This window comes from Manacus candei, unplaced genomic scaffold (assembly GCF_025592945.1).
Source record: "Manacus candei isolate 608988 ecotype Guabito, Panama unplaced genomic scaffold, ASM2559294v1 h1tg000011l, whole genome shotgun sequence".
Classification (NCBI taxonomy): domain Eukaryota; kingdom Metazoa; phylum Chordata; class Aves; order Passeriformes; family Pipridae; genus Manacus; species Manacus candei.
Window position 1 is genome coordinate 20,207,813 of NW_026138059.1, and position 24,581 is coordinate 20,232,393.

General features: G+C 36.9%; 1 protein-coding gene across 50 annotated transcripts in view; it reads left to right on the top strand.

Annotated features, from left to right (window-relative positions):
• Window positions 1–24,581, top strand: part of RIMS1 (regulating synaptic membrane exocytosis 1) — a 322,306-nt gene that overhangs the window by 149,368 nt on the left and 148,357 nt on the right. For 48 of the 50 annotated variants that reach the window (XM_051777693.1, XM_051777692.1, XM_051777643.1 and 45 more), the window contains 2 exons: window positions 549–892; window positions 3,101–3,972. In XM_051777693.1, the coding sequence (XP_051633653.1) occupies window positions 549–892; window positions 3,101–3,972 (1,216 nt within the window). Of the gene's footprint in view, window positions 1–548; window positions 893–3,100; window positions 3,973–20,051; window positions 20,363–24,581 lie in introns of those variants that run through there. The other 2 variants (XM_051777662.1, XM_051777691.1) reach the window with 2 other exon arrangements.

The following is a 24,581-nucleotide window of genomic DNA, read 5'->3' on the forward strand; positions in this document are numbered from 1 at the left end:
ACTATGCACAATACATGAATTTTTTTTCAGGATAACATTGAGTTATGTTATGTGAGAAAATTTAATTAAAAGGAAATACTCTGTCGGTCTTCTGTGGCAACGGAGGTTGAGTTAGCTGGGCAGGACTCTACTAACTGAGGTCTGAGTCCTGTTTGCAGTCTGGTGGGCTTGTCTGTCCCGACAGCGATTAACACCAATGAAGGCAACCCAACCCACCCCCCAAGCTGCACCAACACCAGCAGCAAGCATTGGTCATGTTGTTGGTGTCTGTTTAGAAGAGAGCTAGGGCTGGGCTGAGGGAGCATTGTTACAGGTAGGACTGATGTATATTGACAACACATTTTGGAGAAGCTTGCATAGCATGTGCCTGTAGGATGCTTGGCTCTAGCTAGTGCAGTCAGTGCTTGGAGAAGCATGTTCTGGGTCCTGTCATGAGCACCAGCCTCACTAGTTCAGAGAGTGAGAGATCATACCTGCTCTGTGATAGTGAGCATGCATTTCAGGGTTGAGAGGTAGTTGCGCTGACTCTTCTTGTTGTCTTCAACTAGGTTATGTGGGTATGCAATTTATGTCGAAAGCAACAAGAAATCCTAACGAAATCTGGAGCGTGGTTTTTTGGAAGTGGACCACAGCCTTCACCCAGCCAGGACGGAACACTGAGTGATACAGCAACTGGTGGAAGATCGGATGCACCAAGAGAAAAGAAAGCAAGACTTCAAGAGCGATCGAGATCACAGACTCCCTTAAGTACAGCAGCTGCCTCATCACAGGAAATCTCTTCTTCCAGTGTACACTCTGACCGTAGGAAAGGAGCAGAAGTATCACAACCAGCTATGGGCCTGGACCAAAAGCAAGCTTCATCAAGATCTAGAAGTGAACCTCCAAAAGAGAGGTAATGCTTTCTGTCTTGATAGAGCCTCAAAATTATAAATTCTAGTTCAGCTGGGCCTTGTGTATGTTTAGAACTGTGCAAAAACAAAGAGTAAATTGATTTACTGACCAGGGAAAATAAATTTTTGGTAGAAAATACATTATCTGATTTGGTCTGTGCAAGAGAAATGATGGGGAAAAAGTATTTTAGGGGTATTCCCATGTACTTCAATGCATTTGGGTGTACACTTTTAAAATAGAATTGTAGGTTACTTCTAAATTTTAAGTTTGGCACTTATTTTAAAGTTATTAAACAAAGAGCAAGCCTTTAACTTTACTCGAATTTTTAAGGCCAACACTCACCTGAGAAATCCCCACCCAGACAATCAAAAACCAAAACCTGTGGAGTTCTGTCAGTTATCCTCATGTGTTATCTTTTTATCAATGATAGTTCCAGTTTTACTATTAAAAATAATACAATTGAAATAGCTCATTTACACCTGTGAAGTTACCTTTCATAAAGAACAGCAATAATACCATCTTGAATTCAGAACAAGTTGTATGCAAGAATAAAGCCAACCAGAAGCAAACTGTTATAAATGAGTAAATGAGTTAATTCTTGAGCTGAATTCACTGTGATGAATGAGTTGAGGAGCAGCAAATCAAGAGAGGCTAATGTGATGAAGCAGTTGTTGTTCTTTTGGCTGCTGACAGGCAGATGGCAGAGCAGTTGAGTTGTGGCAACAAAATGAGTCTGCCATAGAAGATCCTCCCTTGGCCAGAATGGTTGATGATTTTTTTTCGTAGCTATCGGAGCTGAAAATGGATGATGAGCAGTGGCTAATAACTTACTGTTGAGATGAGATCTGCCTCTGAGTGAAATCTGTCTGGGTTTAACTGTATCAAAATTCAAGTTAGTATTATGTATATGTATGATGTAAACAAACACATGGTACCCTCCCATAATTCAGTTGACTTTTTTTCCACCATGACACTGGGAAGACCCCCAGAGCAGTTGCCACTTTTAGGGTAGCAAAATGCTTTCTATTTCTGCTTTGCTGTCCTAAAGTTAGATGGTTATTTTAATTATACAAAAAATAGTGTTCTCTACTTGTCATTGAGTGTTCCAAATGAAGTCCTATGAAATACCTATCTATAGTAAGCTCAGGTCTCATTTATTGCAGAAGACTCAGGAGGAACAGGAGATGGGAAAAATCTGTTCTGTCAGATGCTTCTGTGAGGATCTCTGTGACGATCTTTGATACGTAATCCAAAGACATATTAGTTGTGGAAGGGAAGATTCAGTGCCAGAAACCAAATCCTAGTGACTTTGTCCTGGTGTGCGTTAATCTCAAATATACTTTATAACTGTGTTCATCCTTCTTCAAAATCAGTGGATTCGTATGTGAACTGGTAAACAAAAGGGCAACTCAAATGATGAGAGAAATAAAAATATCCAGCATAAGGGGATTTTATGATTCTTTGCCTTGCTTATTTTCGGAAAACAGAATATGAAAGAGGAGAGAAAACTATTTTCATGCGGCTTCATTATTCATTTCTTTATACTTCGTCTGTATAGAGAAATAAAATTTTCATCCTCTTTTATTATTAGAGAAAGGAATGCCATTAATTTATCTCAAGGAATCAATTTGCTTTTCTTTATATGCTTATAAAATGGGCACTTTTTTAGAGTTTTAATAAGATAAAGAAAACTAGGTCAAATACTGTTTCTGGATATATTATCTTTTGCTGTTTTTTATATCCATATTACTTCTTTCTGTAATATTTGGTAGATACTCCATTTAGTGGTATTTATATTTGTGCTGTAAGGGCACTCAAATTGTGTAGTTAGTCTGTAACTCTCATATTTGCTGCCAGAAAAATGGAGAATATACTCCAGTACTTTGTCATAGTGCTGCAGTTACCACAAAGACAACTTTGAGTATTCCTACTTACAAGGGTAAATTCTCTTTATTTGTATTTGTCCATGTTAATATTCTTTTTTATTTTAGTCATTAATTGGACAATACATAATTTATGGGTTTTTTTGCTATTAGAGAATAAAAGTAAGATGGAAGGATTAATAGGTTTAAATCATGTTAATGGATCCAGTACTTTTCTGTTTTGCTGTCGTTTATCTTGATTTATAATCTGTTTTCCATAACTGTGTATGCAAGTATTTCTCTTTTCCAGTCAATCCTTCATATTACCGTACTCCTTTTCATTGTAGGAAGAAGGCAATATTGGTTTCAGACCAGAATGGCAAAGGTTTAAAGAGTGAGCGTAAGCGTGTGCCAAAATCCTCACTTCAAAAAGAAGGACCAACAGACGACAAGGAGCGCAAAGAGCGGCATGAAGGCAGAAGGCTGGAGAAAGGCAAGTCACAGGACTACCCAGACTTGCCAGAGAAACTTGAGGAAGGCAAAGTGCCTGATGATGAAAAACAAAGGAAGGAAGATGAATATCATACCCGCTACCGGAGTGACCCCAATCTGGCAAGATATCCTGTAAAACCACATCCTGAGGAACAGCAGATGCGCATGCATGCGAAAGTTTCTAAAGTACGACACGAGAGAAGACACAGTGATGTAGCTTTGCCACACACAGAAATGGAGGAAGCGGAGGTACCTGAGAATAAATTAGGAAAACGCTCACAATTACAGGGAACTCAGGACAGAAAATCTCTTGTGGAAACTCAGAGGTCGTACTCTATAGACAGAACAGGTGATGTAAGAATTTCTGTTTCTAAACAATTAACTAATCATAGCCCACCAACTCCCAGGCATAGTCCAGTTCCTATAGAACACGTAGAATACAAGAACCACGATTCCTTTATAAAACAGAGCCGCCTTGATCCTAGCTCTGCTATTCTCATGCGAAAAGCAAAGCGGGAGAAAATGGAGACCATGCTAAGGAATGATTCCCTTAGCTCTGACCAGTCGGAATCAGTGCGGCCATCCCCTCCAAAGCCTCATAGAGCAAAAAGAGGCGGAAAGAAAAGGCAGATGTCAGTTAGTAGCTCAGAGGAAGAAGGGGCATCAACACCAGAATATACTAGCTGTGAAGATGTGGAGATAGAAAGTGAAAGTGTCAGTGAAAAAGGTAAGGACTTTTCTGTATATTATGCACATGGCCATGGTTTGGGGAAAAAAAAAAATCTGTATTTTTCTTTCTCTTTTGCTTCTTTTTTAATCATATACCTTTCTATTTCCCCTTGCCTTTCTTTTTCCCAACTGAGAAGTGTCTTACACCTGATTACATTTGCTTTACGATGTTTCCTTCTGCATTCTTAGATGAGGTGGTTACAGGTAGCATCAGTTGATGAGTTTCTTCTTCATTCTCTTCCCTCTTTTGCGTAGAACTGACAGAACTTAAGAGTTCCAGTTTACTTTCTCAATGATATCTGTACTTCTTTGGGCATTGCTTCATTCTGTTGTCTGTATGTAGAATAGTTTTCTATAAGATTAATTGAAATGAAGAGTGAGTTCTGTAACAATCAGAAAGACCATTTTAAAGCATCTAATCTTACTGACACCTCAGTTTTAAGAAATGCAAATTTTTACTACATTCAGTAAAATATCAAAAATCTACCAGAGTTCATTGTTAATAAGGACAAGATATGGGGCAATGGGACTGTTATGTAGGAAAGAAATGAGAATTAACAAAATTGTCTAGATGAATGTTCTTCCGAGCTAAAAAGTGTGTTTGAAATCTGTTATTTGAATTTGTCTTGCTCTGTTGATGGGAACACTCAGCAGTAAGAAATAAGCTGTAGTACACTGTGTGCTTTTAAACAAAGCCTTTCTTCTGACTGAAGAAGGGAATCAAAATCATGAAGGGCGAACAGATAAAATAACCATTGTCAGAAAAGACTGTAATAGAACTGATAGAACTTAGCAACTGTCTTATAACCCTACATTGTCTTTAAGTGGCACTACAGTGAGCTGAAAGCTTTTTGTGTCTTTGGAAGTAGCTTTTAGCTCTCAATTTAATTACCTGTGTTTGTAAGTTGAAAGTTTTCTGTTGCTATTCATAATGAAAATGCCAAAGGTTTGTCTGCATTGCCTTTTAGTTCCTGGCACTTTCCTGACATGTCTTTAATTCATATATGCTGACCTGTCTGTCTGTCTTTATCTGATGTTGTGGTCTCCTAGCATTCCCTAAAGTTCCAGGTATAAAAGTAAAAGAGACGACATTTCTCTGCTATCCCATCTGAATAGCTTGTTTTAACTTTCTAAGCATTCCATTTAAAATATGGAAGCTTGCTTTTCTGCTCATTTTTAAGGAGGGATGAAGATCGTGCCCTGAAATCTTATTCCAGATTCCACTAAGACATAAAAAACTCTCCCATTTTTTGACTGTGAGTTTTGTCAAATAGTGGAATGTATCACATAGAGATGTTGCACAGAGATGCTTGAAACCTAAATGAAGAAGGCCCTGCGTAATCTGCTCTGCTGACACAACTTTTGAGGAAGGGGGTTTGAACTAGCGACCTACAGAGGTCCCTTCCAGTCTCTTTCTAAGAGAACACATCTCTTTTCCTTATTTTGTGACAATATTTTATGCCGACATTTGGATTTGTGTAATTTTCTCTGACTCCCTTGGTTGGTAGCAACAGTGTAATATAGCATTTATTTTCTATCTTTGTCTTTTGCTTCCATTATGTTTATCAATTTGAGGTTGCTTACGAAGTAGAAAGGATTTTCCATATTCAGTGTAGGTTATCATTTTAAACTGCAAGGTCGTTGCTGTGAAAGTCAAGTCCAGGATGAAAGTTGCTGATATCAATATATTGATATAGTTTGTTTTATAACAGTCCTTTGTAAGTTAAACCTTTCAATAGTTGCTTTCAGGATTTCAAATGTTGCTAAAGGCTTAAGGTTTTAATAACTGAATCAAGTTCTTGATTACCTCTGAGACAGATATTTCAGCTCCTCTTTAGACAGTGGAGACCTTGGTTTGTGTCATATCAGAGTGCTACCTCACTATATTTGAATAAAAATTATTAATAGGAATGTTAGGGACCTGTCTGACCACTGCCAACTCAATACTTGATTAACACTGTTGAGCATTCCTTGAGAACTTTTATCTAATTGTCAGGAAGCTAGCACTGTGTTATTAATCAGATTATAAATATATATATATATAAATGTATATATATGAGGAGGTATGCGATGCATTAAATGCATTAATTACAGAAGTATATTTTTTAGTTTAGTAACTGTGAGATGTAGCTGTTAATTTTTTTGCCTGATTTTCAGTATGACTTTTCCCATGACAAGGATTGTAAGTGAAAAGCCTTTGGAACTGTGGGGGGTATAGTACATAAAAAGAAGCTAGGAAATGTGAATGCAAATGAGAAAGCAGAAGCATTTTTGATGGTAAAGTATCCAATTATATTTACAATTACATTTTCATCAGTACTTGAATTAATATGCAGTATTTCATAAGAATAGATGGAAAGGCAAGGACTTTATCACCTGAGAAAATATTTTAGAAATCCTCCAATATTCTAAAAGAAAATACACTACAGTAAAAAGATTTAGTTAAAAAAACCTGTAAATAATTTAAAAAATGCCCCTATTGTAACCACAGTCATAATACCATTCTTTGCAATTTAGCAGCATTGTTACAAACAGAATTTCACCTACTATTTCTTCAGTTATAATGCTTTAGTTTATAAACACTGGAGGACCTGGAGTCCATCCTCTCTTATCTAAATATCAACTCTGTCAGAAACCGGATGCCAAAGTAATACAGATGGAGCTGGAAAGATAGAATTATAGCAAATAAAATTTTTTCAACTTCGAATGGCCCCATCAAAAAACCCCAAGATCTTAAAAGTAATGTTTGCATTTGGTGAGTGCCAATATAAAGCAATCTGCAACTAGGTAATGAAGACGTACTATTTTCAGTTCTATCTTGAACAAATAAAATGGCAGTTACTATGAAAGAAAGATTACAAAGGTGTTTAAAAGAAAATGATACCCCATAGAAATATAAGGCATAGATAAAGCAATTAAGATTGTATTGAAAATCAATAGCCAAAAATATCTTACAAAGTAAATATTGTGCAAATGTTACTTTTAAACCTTTTCATTTCTTAGAAACAGTTTAGTATTGCATTACCTTGTCTTCTGAGCATAAGAAGCCTTAAATAAAGCAAGCTACTTTAACTAGTACATTCCCTGCTATTTCCTGTAACCATTTAATATGGTTAATTTATTCAAAATTATTAAAAATAAGTTCACAAGCCCTTGAAAATACTTTCTCTCCAAAAATTAATGTCTTTTGCAACCCACCAGGATTTTACTTCTGTGGTGGGGGACCCAAAGATTTATGTCAAGTTGTTTCCATTTTGGAGTAAATCTAGAGAAAGAACTGTTTAGCAGTGTCCAAAAAGGACATAACAAATTTCTTTTAAAAAAATCTGCACCCTTTACAAGACACTACTACTGATTGCTGATAATCATTGTCATCATATTGAATTGAGGTTGTAGGACCCCTTATTCTGAAATCTGTAATAGTTGAACAATAGGTAGACTGAGTTTCCAGTGAAGTCCTGGCAAGGCAAAAGGAGTCCTCAGAGAAAGCATAAATTACATTCATACGTGCTTTAAAGACATACTAGGATAACATAAACCATACTATTAAAAATGAAATCCAGACCTCATTTTAAGACTGAGAACAACTTCTGCCTACTGCCATCCAGTGAAGAATGCAAATTGTATTTGGAGTAAGTTTGTGAAAAAATATTTTCTTTAAAGCTGAAAAAGAAGAATTTGTATAAAACAAGTAGATATGTGCCCAGATAACTTTGTAAAAAATTTATTTTATCCCATGGTAGATACAAGAGATATTCTAGAATTCTGTCATGGAGTCTTTGAAACTGAAAGATGAAATAATGTTGGAAATTGGAGCAATGTGAAGAGGTACTAAAAGCTGCTTCTGTACTTTTATGTACATAGATGTGCTAATGGTTTTACATTTTGCATACTTATTGTTTGTATTTGCCTAAATGTGTATTTTGTTCACACTGTGTAGGCTCGAAAATGTGACTAACACTCACATACTGTCAGCAAAATGTTGAAAAGCTAAGTAAAACTCACTCTGTATACTTGCTAATGGGTTTATTTGGGAGTGAGGAGAGCATGATAGAGTTGGCGCCTTGTTTGAAAAATAACCTCCTGAGATGACTTTCTGGTTTCTTTCAGTGAAGATGTGATTGTTTCATTCATAGTGTGTTTTGCGTGGTACTGTGAGGAACAGGGTGACCCAATTTCATTTCTTTTCATTCTTATGACGTTAACTTCTTGTTAGAAAATATTAGGGGCAAGGATCTTGCTATTTTCTTGGTTTATGCCCAGGTGTGAGGCAGGGGGGTTGTGAGCAGGAGGAGAGGACAGGGAGGTCAGGAGTAGAGGTTTGCAGACAAATGTGTTGGTGCTGGCTCAGCTCCAGGAGGAGAGGATCTGGTCTCTTCCTCCATCCTCTTCTGGTGTTCCTAGTGTCACTGTGGGCGCTTGTGCTTAGGGGTGCTGCCAGGGGAAGGAAAGCATATATGAAATCTTTCCCCCAGTGATTTATTCCAAATTCTGTAAGCATTGTTGGCAAGGAAGGTAGCCTGTGGGCTAAGACACGAACCACACACATGCATTAGTGTCTGCAAAGGGACCAAAAGAAAACATCAGGAAAAGACTATAGAGAAGAGGAGGCTGGTTTTAAATGTTTTTTAGTTAAACTTTTTCACTAAGGTATTTTCAATTTGGAGTGTAGGCAAGTCAAGTTGTACTGTAACATCTGCTAGGATATTTTAACATCTGTTTGCATAGACTTGGGCATGGAGTTTTAAAACTGGAGCTGAATTTGTTTAAAAGTGTGACTGGGCTTCAACTTAGTGTAAAATAAAATACCCTTGCTAGGAAACTTGTTAGTTCTTAGAAATTAGTTCCAATTTATCTTCTGGTCCTTGTGCAGTAATTTAGATCTACATCTGATTTATATTTTAATGGAAATATAAGCTAAAATGGATCTAGTTTCAGAATTTTGGTCAGAGCTAACATTAATCAATACTATCAGTATTCAGTGCTTTTGAGCAGCTGAAATTATTTACAGTGCTTGTTAAATTAGTGTTGGGCTTGTTAAATTAGTGTTGGGCATTAAGAAATCTGTTTTGTGTATATGAAATTATTTAAAATGCATGAATTTGCAAATGAGATAAGCTAAACTCAAGCGAGGAAAAAAGTCATACTGTTGCCAAGATATCCAGCACTTCAGTGAGATACGTAACCGTATAAATGAGGACGTCATGGAAGACGTGGCTGAATTTTCCTTTAAAATCCTAATAAAGCCCTTTTTCTAGTTTACATTAAGGTTGTGAATGTGCTGTAGGGAATTCGTGGAAAACGAGCAAAGTGTCACCAAGATCTATAAAACATGATAAATAAGGAAAGGTGGGGTGGATTGGGGTTGAATAGCCTAGAAAAGAAACAGGGGAAAAAAAGGCAAACAGAAAGAAGCTGGAGAGGACGAGGTTGAGTGAGTGCTCTACTCTTCCCTTGGAGGGTTAAGTTACTGCTAGGGAGGTTGAAACTTGCTGCCTGAAACCATGTTAACTCTGAGGACAGATAAGCAAAGTTAAGGATAATTGTAGTCATAATTTCTTACTCAGTTGAGATGGAGGATTCCTGAAAATAAAAATCGGTTTCTTCATAACCTGCAGTGACCTTGCTCTATGTTAGAAATACTGCTGCTTTTCCTATGGCAGACTCTGAGACAAGTTGGTAACATGTGGGGCTGAATCCACAGTACTCCTATCTGTACCATATTCTTTTTTGTTACCCTTTAAGTGACATTTGATAGCCATTTCCAGTACAAATTTATATAATACCAATCTGGTTTTTGAAAAGGAAAAAAAAATGTACATTTTGACTTACCAAGAGGATGTCACAAACTGTTAAATCTTGATTTCTTTCTTACATCTATTGCAATTGCTAAGGCCTTTCATTACTATTAGCATGCTCTGTCCTCTGCATTGCTTAATTTTTCACATGTTCATGGTTTTATTAATTACTCGTTCCTCATCACTTACCTTTGTTCTGCACATTTAATTCATGAAATTTCAAGAAATTTGTCCTAATAGTATTTTTTCCAGTAGTAAGACGATTATTTTCATTACAAAAGGGCAGACACTAAAGCATGGACAGATTGAAGTCATATGTTAAAAAAGACTTAATGCTTAACAACTGGGGTACCTTTAATTTCAGGAGCTACGAGAGTGCCTGGACCAGTAGAGAAACCCAGAACTTCTCTAGGTTTCTCCATGAAAGATCAATTCTCAAAAGCATTCAGCAGTCAGTTTTTTTCTGTACAGAAACCATTGGAGGTAACAGATGCAAGAGATAAGCAGTGGGAGCTCTTGGTCATGGAACACTTTGTAAGGGTCTAAGAGGCAGCTGAAAAAACTTCTGAAAAACTTGCCCTAATTTTAGCTACTGAGCACTTTTCAAAGTACAGCTATGCAGTAAACTGGAGATAAAGCTCAGGTAGTCTGAAACATGGTATGGTGTTATAGCCAGAGGATGATTCTTTCCTCTGCTCCTTCTATTCGGTATTTTTTATATGCATATATTTTTTTGCATACCATAAAGGTTATGTGCACTCAGGATTTACTGTTATTCTTTGATCTGAGAGCTTAAGGAAAAGGTGAACTGTGAAGGATGAACCAAACTGTTTGGTACATCTGCCTAACTGTGGCTGGCCTGTGCAGCATATTAAAGGATGAGGTTAAGTCTTGGGACTGAAATCCAAACCTTTGCTTTTTTCCACCTGTATGGGAAATCTGCCCCACTTTGGGTGAAAAATGAAAGCTTGTGAAAGAAAAAGCTAAATTAATTATTGGCTTCCAGAATAATTGACTTTAATTTTAGATAATTACAGAGTTAACTAGGAACAAACAAGCATCTGATTCTGTTATTTTCTGAAGACATTCATTCTGTGTCCTTTTCTTAGTGTATTCATTCTGATCGTCCTATTGAGTTCAAACATAGGGTTTTACCATGTGGTACTGAGTATTATTGGTTAGTATGTTGGGCTAATATTTCTCTGATACTTTTTGTTATATTGTTTTGCTTACAATAATGCACTTAATGACTGTAACACACAGGAACCAGTTTCTTCCTTTAAGCACAATTTTGAGTAGATAGACTGGCCTATTTAGTTTTCTAAAATCAGTATGCTAATAAATCATCTCTAGGAAAAACTTGATTGTGTCAGAAAGAAGGTAATGATTATGAGATGTCTGTGTTTCCTTTGACTAAATATGCATGATTTCATTCTGTTCCTGTCCATTCTGAATGTCCCTGTGAAAACTATTTTTCCACATTTGCTCATTGTTTTTGTATTCCTCTTACAGTTTCTTTGTTCCTTCTTTCTCTTTCTGTACAACATATGAGCTTCAAAATTAGGGACTCCCCACCTACACTTTAGAATCTCTGAAGCTGATTCTTGTCTCCATTTTCCCTGTGATGCCAAGCACATGTGTTATGGTTTCAAATATGCCCATCTCATACAGTCTCAGTGGTGATATTTACTGTACTAGTGATTTTAAGAGCCATTCTTGACATTTTTGGCCAAGTAATGAAACATGGCACATTTCCATACAATGAAGCTCTTACATTCCTCAAGGGAGGGACTGCATGGAAGCTGTCTATTGGGGTTTATTCTTGGCTTGTTTCCTGCCTAGCAGTGAACAGAGAGTACCAGCTGAACCAGGGCACAACTGTTCCAGGGGTTATTTAAGGACACAGTATGAATGACAGTCCATTTGACACTGTTTAATACTCTGCTGTCAGTGTAGACATTGTTCCTTATTTGTTTGTCTGCTGTTTTCTTGCCTTGCATTTATTTTGCAAGTTCAGTGGAGTTCAGAGTTTCTTTTTATGTTTGTAATTGCCTAATCTTGTGAGATTTCAGTACATGACTCCAACTTGCCTTCATGGTAATAAAATATATGCTTATTAAATGCATGGACATATTATTACTCAGTACCTTTTTCTTCCATTTATCATGCCCTTGACTTACTGCAAAAATTATTTATGAGGAGCTTTCTAATTGTTAAACAATTTCAACCTTTGAGGTATTTTGTAAGAGTATAAGTCTTGGAAATACTGTGATGCTATGCAGTAGATGCATGCCTACAGCAATATTGTTTTAGACCTTCAGTATTAAATATTTTATTGCACGTTCTTTCAAGCCATGAAGGCACTTCTAATAAAACATTTTACTTAGAATAATTTCTTTTCACATTTGCTTCCTCTCTGTAAACATGACCTTTTTTGTTTTAGAAAAGCAAATATCAGCATTCTTTACTTTGTGACCTGTGGCTTTGCTGTACCTTATATGCAAATTGGACAAAGTCTAACTTGGTCCACTGAGCAAGTTGAGAAATGAATGTTGTACAGTTCCCTTGGGCCATACCGACCATGGGATTATTTTGCAATTTTAAATGCAGATCTGCAAAGAATTTAAGTATAAGTTTAAATTCCATTACATGGAGGTTTTTACAGCATATAGGGTCCTAACTTTATCTATGAAGTTAGCTGTGGCAACTATGTGTGGTAAAGGAATAAGTAAAATGGTTATATTCATAGACTTATAGAATGGCTTGGGTTGGAAGCGACCTTAAAGTTCATCTAACTCCAATCTCCCTGGCATAGGCAGGGACATCTTCCACTAGACCAGGTTACTCAAAGCCCCATCCAACCTGGGGCTTTGAACACTTCCAGAGATGGGGCATCCACGACTTCTCTGGCCAACCTGTTCCAATGCCTCACTACTCTCTGAGTAATGTGATATCTAATCTAAATATTTTCCCTTTTAGTTGAAAACCATTCCTCCTTGTTCTACCGCTATCTGCCCATGTTAAAAGTTGTTCTCTTCTATTGTCTCCTTCTCCTTGCCTACCTCTCATTCATATGTGTAACTCAAGACAAAATGTCTTCAGACATGTAGCAAGTGGAAATGAAGCACATCACATATTTGTCTGATTTTAACTTGCACGTGGTTTATTATTTAATAATATACGTTAATTTCTAGTATTTAAAGTTCCAGTTTTTGTAACCAAGTCCTCAATTTGGTAATTCTTTCCTTTGCAATATGAGCTTCAGTTCTAATTAGTTACTCTCAAAATTATTGTTGGAAAAAGTGTTCTGTTTAAAGCAACTTAGTCATGTTATATTAGTTTTCCAAAGGATCCAAGTTCTCAGTAATTTTTAGAATAGCCATGGAATAGACTTAGACTTCAGGGCAGATACTTCTTTTTCCCACTAAAACTCAGTGGCGCTCTAGATTTGCTTAGGAATTGTCATTCACAGAGTAGAAGTCACTTTCTGAATCAGACATAAGCTTTTAAATTTACTTCTTATAGTTAAGAGTCAGTGTATATGTTTTAATATTTGACTTGTTATTAATTTCATTCTAGTGAAAATTTCATTTTAGTGAAAACCTAAGATGTATTTTCACTGGAAATGTGAACTCAAATATAAGTGTAACTTACTGTAAAGTCAAAAGAAAAATTTCTAAAATTTTGCTGGCCTTAATAAAGTTAATTAACAAAATAGCATAAATAAGCTAATAAATAGGAATAATCTACAAATATAAAAGAGAATTAAATTAAAGTTTAAAGTTAGGTTCATGAAAGTAGGTAAATATTTTTACATTTTTATATTATGCTATTAAAATATCTAGGTGCTAAGAGTTTGTTTTGTCTTGCTCACAGAAAACGAAAACTCCACATTTGTCCCTTTCTAACCCATTAGGCCACATGTTCTGCTTAATGAGCCACTAGATGGAGCAGTCAAATCTCACTTTTATCTACTGGCCTCTGCAAGACAGTTTCTCTCAGCACAGAGAGAATCTGGAAATGCAGGCACACTTTGCTGCTTAAACCAGCAATTTTAAGAAACTTTTCCAGATCTTATCTCCATGTGCTTTTTTTTTCCACAGGCAGATTTGCATTGTCCTGTAGCTTAAGTGTTGCAGATGGCGTATGGGATTTATTCTGGAAATGGAAATTACACTGACAAGTACAGCTTTATGGAAGCAGTTATTCCTTTACTTAAATAAGTCCTATCCTCAGAAAAAAACAACCAACCAACCAAAACATAACAAGGAAAAGGTACTCTTATTTGAGGATCACGAGACAGATTTTCAAAATTTTGTGAAGTTTAGAGTTACACTTAAGCCTCTGGACTTAAGCAATCTTGCTGATACTTTTGGTGAAGTTGCGTATTTTCTTCCTACTTACCCAAAGTATATTTCCTTCCAACCTAATTTTTTTCTGTGAGCTAATGCTTAAGAAACACCTGTTTAATGAGAGCATATTGTCTTCTTTCGGGGTGCTGCAGTAAAGTTGGTTCAGGAGAAAAAGAAAATATACAGTAATGTATATGAATGTTTTCATATTCTCTGTTTTATTGTAGTTTCATAACATTATTAAGGCAAGAGTTTTTTGGGGGAGCATACATGCTTGTGATATAAATATAGATGTTTATATCAAATAGAATGTATGTGTGCTATTAGAAGGCACACATGTGCTCCAGTGCTTCTGTTGCAGTTAAATACTTCAGGGATCATGATGTGTAGTTACAGGGCATCATCCCAGAGTGATGTTAAGTCAGTGAATGGAGCTATGTGTGAATATAAAATCCTGCAGATTTCTGTTTTATTCTTTGCCTTTGTCAAGTCTTTGAAAGTCAGAGTGTTCTGCATTAAAGATTATCAGCAGGTGTTACAAGAAGAAATGTCATTCTGAAGCAGCTGGACACAGTCCTTGGAGTGCTTCAGCCCTGCTCTCACATCTAAGGTGGGCATTGCAGATCCTGGTATTGGTCCCCTGTCGGTTTTGGGTAGCAGTGACACATAGCTTTGCAGAGCAGGAAGCTCATGCTGTGCAAAGCAGTGCTCCCCAGCTGACCCGTGTGCGGTTTGTTCATACGGTTCTCAGCTGAATTGTGAGAATAAGAAAAAACTTCTGATTGGCAGTGAATACTAATCAGCTGAGGGCTAGTGAACAGCCATTTTTTTTCAATTCCCCAAAATCCTGGGGACTCACTCAGAGATATAATGCCAGTTCTTGCCTGTCATGCTTTGGAGGTCTGCCACAGTAAATTAGTGTAAGTTTACATTTAAATACATGGTATGACAGGTAACTTCTGTTACCTCTGCCGACTCAGATTTTACTTAAAATATAGTATAAAAGGGACTTGAACTTACAGATAAAATTGGACTTCACAAAGGAACTCACAAATACCGGTTTAGATAGATGTAGACAGAGGTAGATTCTCAAAACTTTCCGGTGTGGTATGTAACACACTGAACCTTGTCTGTGTTCCCAGGTAGGTTCAGTTATCAACCATGAGACAGACATTACGGATTCGCCAGTAGTGGAGTTGTCACTGTCGTTAAGCAGAGACTGTCTGGGAGAGGGCAAAGCAGCCCCTTGTGAATGGGAATGGAACTGAATGCTTAGAAAAAAATCCAGTTGTGCTGCTGCTGGCTCTTTTCCACAGAAAAGTTGCTCTGAAGTCAGTTATAAAACAAGTTGGTTAATCTGTTCCTGTTACCAAGTTTTAAATCTCACTGCTAAGAAAATCTTAGGGAATGACTATTCCTAAAAGCCACTGAAAGGAGACATTTAGGAAGGTATTAATTTTCTACCAGTGAACAGGGTTTTTCTTTTAAACAAATTTACCATTTAAATTTTGACTACTCTTCAAATGTATCCTTTAAAATTCTAATCTATCAACATCACTTCCCTTAAAAAAAAAGCTACAACAACAAATATAGATTAGGCATGTTGCCATCATAGCATCAGCTCTCTGTGCTATTGTGGACCTAATCTTACTTTGCCCTAGAAAATTATTATAAGGATTAGGAATGAATTTTATGACAATGTTTAAACAACATGGTGACCATTAAACCCTGCTCTTAGATGTGTGGCTTTAGTATTTTTTTTATTTGTTTGGAAGGTATATAACATTTTAAAGTAATAGAAAATGCTACTTAATAGAGATTCCCTCAGAAGTGGTTATTACGTATGGTACTGCTGCTTTAATTTCTACGTTTAAATCTGACATTTTTAGAATTAAAGGGTCTGGGAGGAATCTGAATTGTAAAAGGATTCAGAAATTAAACCATGTCCACGCAGACTTAGGCAGTAAGGAAAAGAAAAAAAAAGAGTGTGAATTAAGTTGTCAAATGTGTCCTGAAACAGAGAAACAGAATAAAATAGTGACACGGAAATGTCTATCACCCTATACAAGAATTAGTTCAGAACACGCATTGTCTTTTGGCTTATATTGTGTAATGGGGGTGGATCGGTTTTGAAGGACAAAAAAAGTTGTTTTAAGGAATTTTGGTAAGGTCATGTGTCTAAATTAAATAAGCTGTAATGACATTGTCACTGTAGGTTGATTCTCCTGTTTTTACTGTAGTCCATGTTTGAAGATGATACTTTTTGCTTGGCTTCTCTTTTGGTAGCAAAACTCAGGTACAGGTTAGATGTCTGCAGTCTCTTCCTAAAGACAGTAACACTGAATTGATTGTAGGAATTTAGTTCTGTGAGTTCAAGCCTATACCAGACCACGGCTGTCAAAGGAAGTGCTGACACACCACCACTTCATACAGCTTACCCTTCAACAGGCAGGGAAGGGACTTTGAATATGGGCCTTCCACATCCAGTATGTGGATTATGAAAGTTGGGAGAAATCTGTCTCTATGGAGACAATGACACAACAACTAGAAATAATAGCTGAAGCTGGAAACAAAAAGAATATTTTGATGCCATTGATCATTAAATTGGAAAGTCAGTGCCTACATGTTGGTCACCATTTAACTGAAAACATCTGGCTTTGTGTTATTCAGACAGATGACAAGTTACTTCACTTTGAATTGATTGGCTCAGATTGAGGTTTGAATTGAAAATTGTGGAGTAATGGCAGGATCACATTAATTTAACCCTTAATAATTAATAAGCTAAATATAAGATCAAACTTATTAGCTCCAGCTCTGTTGACACAACAACCTAATTTCTGCTTTGGTGTTTATTTTATTTTTAGTTACGTTAAACAACATCTGGTACTGTCCCCTTGCCTGCACATCCAGACACTGTATTGGTCAGGCACGATTTGCTCTTGTTAAAGCTATGCTGATGGTTCCCAGTCATGTCCTTGGCCTTCATGAGCTCAGGACTGCATTCCAGAAGGATTTGCCCCATAACCCTGCCAGTACGTAGTTTCCCAGATCCTTTTTCTTGCCCTTCTTAGAGGGGTGTGGTGTTTGACTTGTCTAGTCACTGTTAATCTCCCACAATAGCCACGACCTTTTGGAGCAGATCAGACAGAGCTACAGAACAAAATGTCAAACTAAATACCTAATACTGTATCTAAGACTCCTGCATTTGTATTAGAATATCTTCTCCATTGTAACTTGGCTTTGCAATCTGGAGACTTTAACATGGATCTTTTCCTGTTGTTTCTCTTGTTTCCTAAATTAAATCCCAACTTAAAGTATAGCTGTTTCTTTCATTAAATTGTTCTTTGTGTGCTTCTGAATTAAGCTTAGAACCATTCTTTGGCTTTTTTCTTTGCAAAAAAGTGTTGTAAAACTTTTGATTTAGAGGAAAGTTGCTTTTTCACCCAGGTATAAAGCTGAATAGTATGCTTAATGCTTTGAGTTTGTTCTCTTAAAACTTCAATAATGGTAGGGTTGTGTCAGATTGTTCAGTCTCCTGCTTTTCTAATGATCTCAGAAAGTTTTATAAATGCAGGAGTATCATGTATGGATTATGATTTAGAACAACTATTAACAGGAAGATTATGAAGAGCTCAAACATGATGGTCAAGATGTGAGTATCAGATGCAGTGTAGTTTGCCTCAGAAGATAGTGGCAGTAAAATACTCTAGAAGGGTGAAACCTCCTGAGATAACAAAGACAGTGCTATCCAAAGCAAAGATTGAAAGTGTGCTATAACTTAATGATACATTTTTACTAGGACAATGGGATGGTATCCAGATTTCTAGTTAGTTTCCTACTGCTTTGATACTTTTAATGGATGTAAAAGTAAATAAGCTAACTATTAGCACTTGGCTGTCAAGCTGTCAGATGAGCCTTTGGGACAGCCAGAAAGGCTCCATGTGACTGGGGCTGGGAGGAATGAAATCCACCTTTAGGGATGTGCAATGCACACTGGAGTTGGTGGCACTGTCCTTTTCTGCAAAATGTCCTTTCTGACTTCAAAACACTCTTCTGTTGCTCTGCTCTTCCCTTGCTTTTCAGTGAATACTTGCAGACACCTCTACCATCTGAAGCTGTTAGACTGGGCTACTTAGTCAGAGCTTGGGTGGATCTCATGGCTAAGGATAGCAGTGGCTAAAACAGGCGTTGAGGACTGCCTCCTAGAGGCTGGAGGAGCAGAGAGGGGTTGGCATGTAGAGGAATGGGAGACAGTGAGAGCCCTAACAACACCATGGTGAAGAAACAACCTTTTTAAATGCATTTGGGAAAATGGTTCATTATTTTTTTTCACAGACGCATACCATGGGAATGACAGGAACACTTTAAATAAGTCAGAAAACAAGCCCATATAGTTCAGTCTCATTTACAAATTCTGAGGCTGTAAGAATTTTTCATCTGTTGAGTTGCATTGTAGCAAAATCCCCTGCCTTGTTTTAGTGTGTGCTTTAAGGTGAGGTGAACATTCAGGATCCACGTGTAGTATATTCTGAGAGTGAAGCAAAGCCCTAAATGCCTGACCTGGCAAAAGAGGGGGGTCTTCCTTCAAGGAGTAATGCAGAAGGGTCAGTGGATGAACTGTGAAAGCATCAGGCATTTGGCATACTCTGTCTTTTGTTGCTTTTGCAAGAAATGTTTCTGGCTTAAGGAGAAAGCTGGGTCTGTGTTCCCTGGTCAGTAGCAAATGGTCACTGTCTCTTGAAATATACAAAGCCTGGACATTGTCCACCTCCAAAAAATTATCTCCTAACAAGGACATGTCCATGAAAAAAGCAGAATTAGACATTTGTGTTGTCTTCCTGCTAATACAATGCTACTGGGGACACTGAGTGTCAGCAGTGGTCAAGGATCTCAACTGTAGCTTTTGCTGATGACTGACATGCAGGATTGTGAAAGACAGTGTTCAGTACCTTGGGTTTGGTCCAGAATTACAGAGAAACAACTTGATTAAGTGTATTTTCATTATTACTAATAGGTCTATATGTTGTTAAGTATGAAAGAGCTGTAAGCTCTCATTAGCTTAATTATTTATATTTTATCCCTTCTAAGCTTCTTTTTGTTTACTTTGCTTCCTTACATTTTAGTTTCTAAACAGCTGAGGTTTTGTACTTTGGATGTCCTGCATTGTATTTTGGAAGTCCTGCAGTATCTAGATATGCTGCAGAGAAACATCTATTTGTACAGAGGAAGACTATCTCTGCCAAAGAAACAGTTTTATTGTTGTATGGTTTGGATATGATTCAATTAGATTAAATACTTTAACAAATTCTATTATCTGTAATTCTCTAATCATTTGACTTTCCCAGATATGCTGGTATATAGATTCTGCTTTTCTCTTTTACCTTGAATACGTAATTTGGAATACAAAATATTATTCCCAGTGTTTTTATTTGGAACATATTTTTCTTATATAAAATTATGTTTCCCTTCACACATCTATTATATACAAAAATAATGAAATTATCCTATTAATTTGTAAAAAATGGTAAATTTTTTCAAGGACCATTGTGTTTTTGGTATGCTAGAAGTAAATCTACAGCTTGGGATGTTTTACATAAATTAAAAGAACCACATTTGCTTTACACAGTTTCTTCATCTATGCAGTTCATTAAACTTGCTTAGTGCACCACTGCTGAATATAAATAATAACTGCAGCAGTGGTATTGATTACTTAGGTACCTGAGCTTATGTCTACTGTTGGCTTTAAAGCACCACGAAACTTCTTTCCTGTTCAGTCCAGTTCTGTCCAGTTAGGAAGGAGCATTTTTTCCCCTATCTTGTTTCCTGAGGATTGTTAATTCTGGATTCCTAAAATCATTAACTCCTAGAGCCTGAAACTCCTTGTCATTGCAGCAGCCGTGTATGAACTAATGCAGTAATCGATGCTTGCACTACACTGCAGAGATTTGTTTTGATGACAAGAACTCTCGTTAGCCCTGTTTGGTGTCAGTGGTGTCGAACGTTTGACACTGCAGAATAATTTGGCTTAGAATCAGGACGCAAGGACCTTATGACTTCTTTTACATCGTCTCCTTCACACTGAAGTGGATTTTTGCTTGCATTACGGTTTTGCTACAGTTGCAGGCTGGAATTCATCAACCTACTAGATGCCAGTTGTGCTTTAACCATTCTGTTGCTGATGCTGCTATGTTTGCTGGGTTTCTTCAGTTTCTGCTCCATACGCTTCATTCAGGTACAGGTAAATAAGGAGCTGAGGTTTTAGTTATATTTTTATATTTCATATTTTTTTAAAATATTTTTATGTCTTTTTCTGACTGTGCAGCTTGAGTGATGTTCTGTCCTCAGAATGTAAAGTATTAATTGTAGCAAATATTCATCCCAAGTAGGGAATAAAGAACCATTTTGCTTTTAAGTCTGTGTTTTACTTAAATTTATATTTTGAAAGTGTCAAATATATTTTGACATTAGTGATGTTATGTGGAATGAGCTTTCAAAAAAGATCTGTATTTTGAAAGTAGATGTCAAAATGTAAATGTGTTTCTGAAAAGTAATAATAATATTCCTAATGCATTATGACTTCTGCATTTTTGGAGGAGTCATGGATAAAAAATATAAAAACTTATTTCAGGAAGGAAATAAACACTTCTGTGTATAATTTCTCTTTGGCAGAAGACAATTGATATGTCCTCAGTCTCCTATATTGTGCTATTGTTAGGAGCTTTAAGAAGTTTAGAACAGAGTGTGATTCTGTTACTTTTATTTTTGCATATTATTCAGAGGCAAAAATCATTAAACCCATGTATATAGAATAAAAATATATTTCTTTGGCATAATAAACAATTATGGTTATAATAATATATGGGTTATAATAAATGTACAGTTCTGGTTATTTTGTACATTGTTTCTGCATGATCATATTGATGCATTGCACCTTCTGATCGGGGAAGGACATCAGTATTTTCCTTTTATATCTGAAATAAGGTCCTCATCTAAATCACTAAAGGATCACAGGAGAAAGTGAGAGGAAGGACTCACCATTCCAAGTTCTTTGGGATTAGGCAGTGTGTTGAGGATAACAAATACCTCTAAAATCCTATATCTAAGTAGCTGATGGCACTGCCTATAAAAGTTGGTTTTGAAAAGTAATTTTTTCATTAGAAGAATTAATCCTAAACATTTATGATAGAATAAGTAATGAAAGAGGTTTTATCCTCTTGAAAATAACATCTGTGTTAGATAAAGTATATTAAGATATCCATGTGTGAAATTAATTTAATTCAGCAAAATTTAGGGGATAATTAGAGTTCACCGAAGGCAGAATATGGAGGGACGCATTGGAGAAAATGGGGTTGAACAGCAGTCAAAACAGAGATGGAACAGAAACAGCAGCAGGAATATCAGGAAGACAAAACATTGCTATGACTGGGAAGAGAGAATAGTCAACCTTAGCTCTGCATAGAATTCAAAGGATAAGACTGGAGGAAACCTTTGGATAAGATCAAAGTCTTACATTCTCTCACAGTTAATATATTGTGTGTAGCTACATAAAGAAGGTAAATCCCTGTTTCTTCTTCAAGCTACTCACTGTGGTAGACAGCCTTAAACTGCATTCTAGTGACCTCTTGCACATCTTGGCAAAAGTAGATAAAGAAAGTGAAGTGGGGTTGGGATTGAAAAATATAGAGGTGTGACAGCCTGCGTTGTGATGATTCAAGGCTGTACTGTGGGCAATAGGCAAACAGCAGCATGTCTCCAGCCTTTGCAACAGCATGGAATTGGGAGAGCTAAAAGATACTTTAAAATCACTTAGCACCACATCCCCTGGCCCAGTATCAGTCTCTCTCGAAAGCATTTGATTCTTTTGTGTAGTAGACTATAGAGATATAAAGGACTATTAAACCAGGCTATCTATAGCTCTCTGGACATTAGATTTAACTCATCTCTCTCTCATAACTACACTTCAGTATGCTAAATATTCCACTTTGAAAACTGAATTGTGTGCTGCAAGGAGAGAATTTGAGAGACTGAGCTGTCATCAAGGTCACTGTCATGTCGAGGTGTTGGCTAGGTGCACAGGTACCCAAAAGAAAAATCATGTTGCGGAGTAAAGCAAAACCAAAAAAAAACCTAACAACAAAACCTTAAGTTCCTCACTAGTTTGACCTCTTGAGGTATTTAGTTACAAAAGTAGGCAAGGCAACCAGAGCCTGGTCTCTGGCCAACCCGACTAATACCCAAAATGAAAGGTTAATGGTTTTCATACAGTAGCCTGGTGTTTATGCTATCCTCTCCTGTTATCATTGTGATAGATTATATCCATCTCATCATCTTCTGCACAGCTAATTCTCAACTGCTGGGTTTCTCCCTGTTTCTACACTTGTTTATCCTGGTCTGAGTGTGGAACCATTTCCTTGTTGACTCTGAACTGGGTCCTCTTTTTCCAGTTTGTTTTTCTAGTTTGTCAGGATAACTTTGAAGTCCAGTTCTGGCCTCCTATAAAATAACCATTCTTTTCTCCTTGGCATCAACTCCAATATGCTTCTGATTCATTGCCTACAGCAGTAGTGTGAGTATTGACTATTACTAGAGTGGCTGCCACTGGAATAGGCTCCCCAGGGAAGTGGTCACAGCACCGAGACTGCCAGAGTTCAAGAAGTGTTTGGATGATACTTTCAGGCACATGGTGTGATCTTGAGTACGGACCTGTGCAGGGCTAAGGGTTGGACTCAATGATCCTTGTGGGTCCCTTCCAACTGAGCATATTCTGTGATTCAGGGATACTATATTCCAGACAAAGACTACAGACCCTGCTTAATGAATACTTGGGAGGATATTTGTTACGTATTTTAGCTGTTAGAATATGATTTTCCAAATAGTTTTTCACCTTATGCAAGTTTTATTTAGACACTTTCTCTGGTGTGACTCTTATCATGACATCTCATAAAAAAGACTCCTTCTCATTGGAACATATTTGACATCTGCTGTTACACATAATTTGCTGATAGAGCCAAATGGTAGCAGACTATTACCATAGTATTCTAGACTGGTAAGTACTTTGTACTAGGTACTAGTACTAGGGACTAAATAGTTCCAGAATAATCTCAATTGCTTTTGCATACTTTCCTGTTTGCACTGAATTGCGTGTGTTTCTAATTTTGTTTTGTGTGCTTCCTGGTACTTGATGACTGCAAATTACTCACTCATAGGCAACTTTCAATCGATTCTTCCAGAAAATGAAACATTTATGACTTAGCTGGTCAGTCTTTGACTGCATTTCTCCTTCTTCTATATTGGGCTGGGGGTTTTTTATGTTGGTATTATTTCCTCATATGCTTCCACTTTTACTGTCATGGCTGCTCCCTTATTTTCTGTAAGGTTGGATGTTTTGGTTTTGATTTGGTTCAGTTTTTTGGTGGTTGGATGTTTTGAGTTTGGGGGATTTTTGTTACATTTTTTTAGACAGATTTTTGATTTTTCTTCTGCTCAGCTTCCTTCCCTTCCCAAGTCTGTTAATTTTCACATTATTAGCTCTTTCCTCTTTACTGGTGGAAAGCAAAGCTCCAAAGGTCCTTTGCTGGTTGTTGTACTAGTCTATGATCTCTTACAGTACACTGAAAGGATTCTTCCTGCAATATTCCCCTCCAAACTGGAGAAACAAAACCTGTCATTATCTTTTAATGCAGCATAATTGCAGGTTCTTGTGAATGTTAATTAAAAAAACCCCAAACACAACCAAACAAAAAGCCCCCAACTGAACCAAAACAAACAAAAAACCCCCCCCAGACCCTCATCAGGCTCATCTTGGTGCTCTGGAGTGTGTCCCCATCATGGTACTGCTGAAGTGCTTTTGTCTTTAATCAGAAAATTTCATCTGCTGTATTTCCTTCTGCAGGCCTGAAGCTCAGAAAAACTAGTTTGTTTTTTTTTTCCCTCCTCAGACTTTCCTTTTCATTTGAATATTAATTATCTCTCCCAGTTTTCATGAAAATTCAGTAGTAACTTTGATTATGAAATACAGTCTTATTTCTCGAGTAACTTGTTCAGGTTTGCATGATGGACTCTGTGTGTGTATGCTGGACAATCAACAGAAAGGCTCACTGTCTTTCTCCCTTCCCCTGATCCTGTGGATAATAAGAAACCTTGCTTTCAGTTGCTCCTGTTTCTATCAGCATGTTTATAAACACTGTGCGTTCTTCTGTATCTGAGCAGAAATGCCTTTATTCTTTCCACACAGTAGTAGAAAATGTGCATGCAAATAAGTCTCTCTGGGCATTGCCTGTTTTCATAACCTTATTTAGCTACCAGGGCACTGATACCTTACTGGGCATTGTTTCCATGGGACTTCTAATGCCTGACATTGTTTTCTAGTTTGCTAATCCTTCTTAAAATTTCTAGCTATTGGCAGTATAGAAACACCCTGGGGTTTGAGGAGAATTTATTTTCAGCTTTGATTTTCA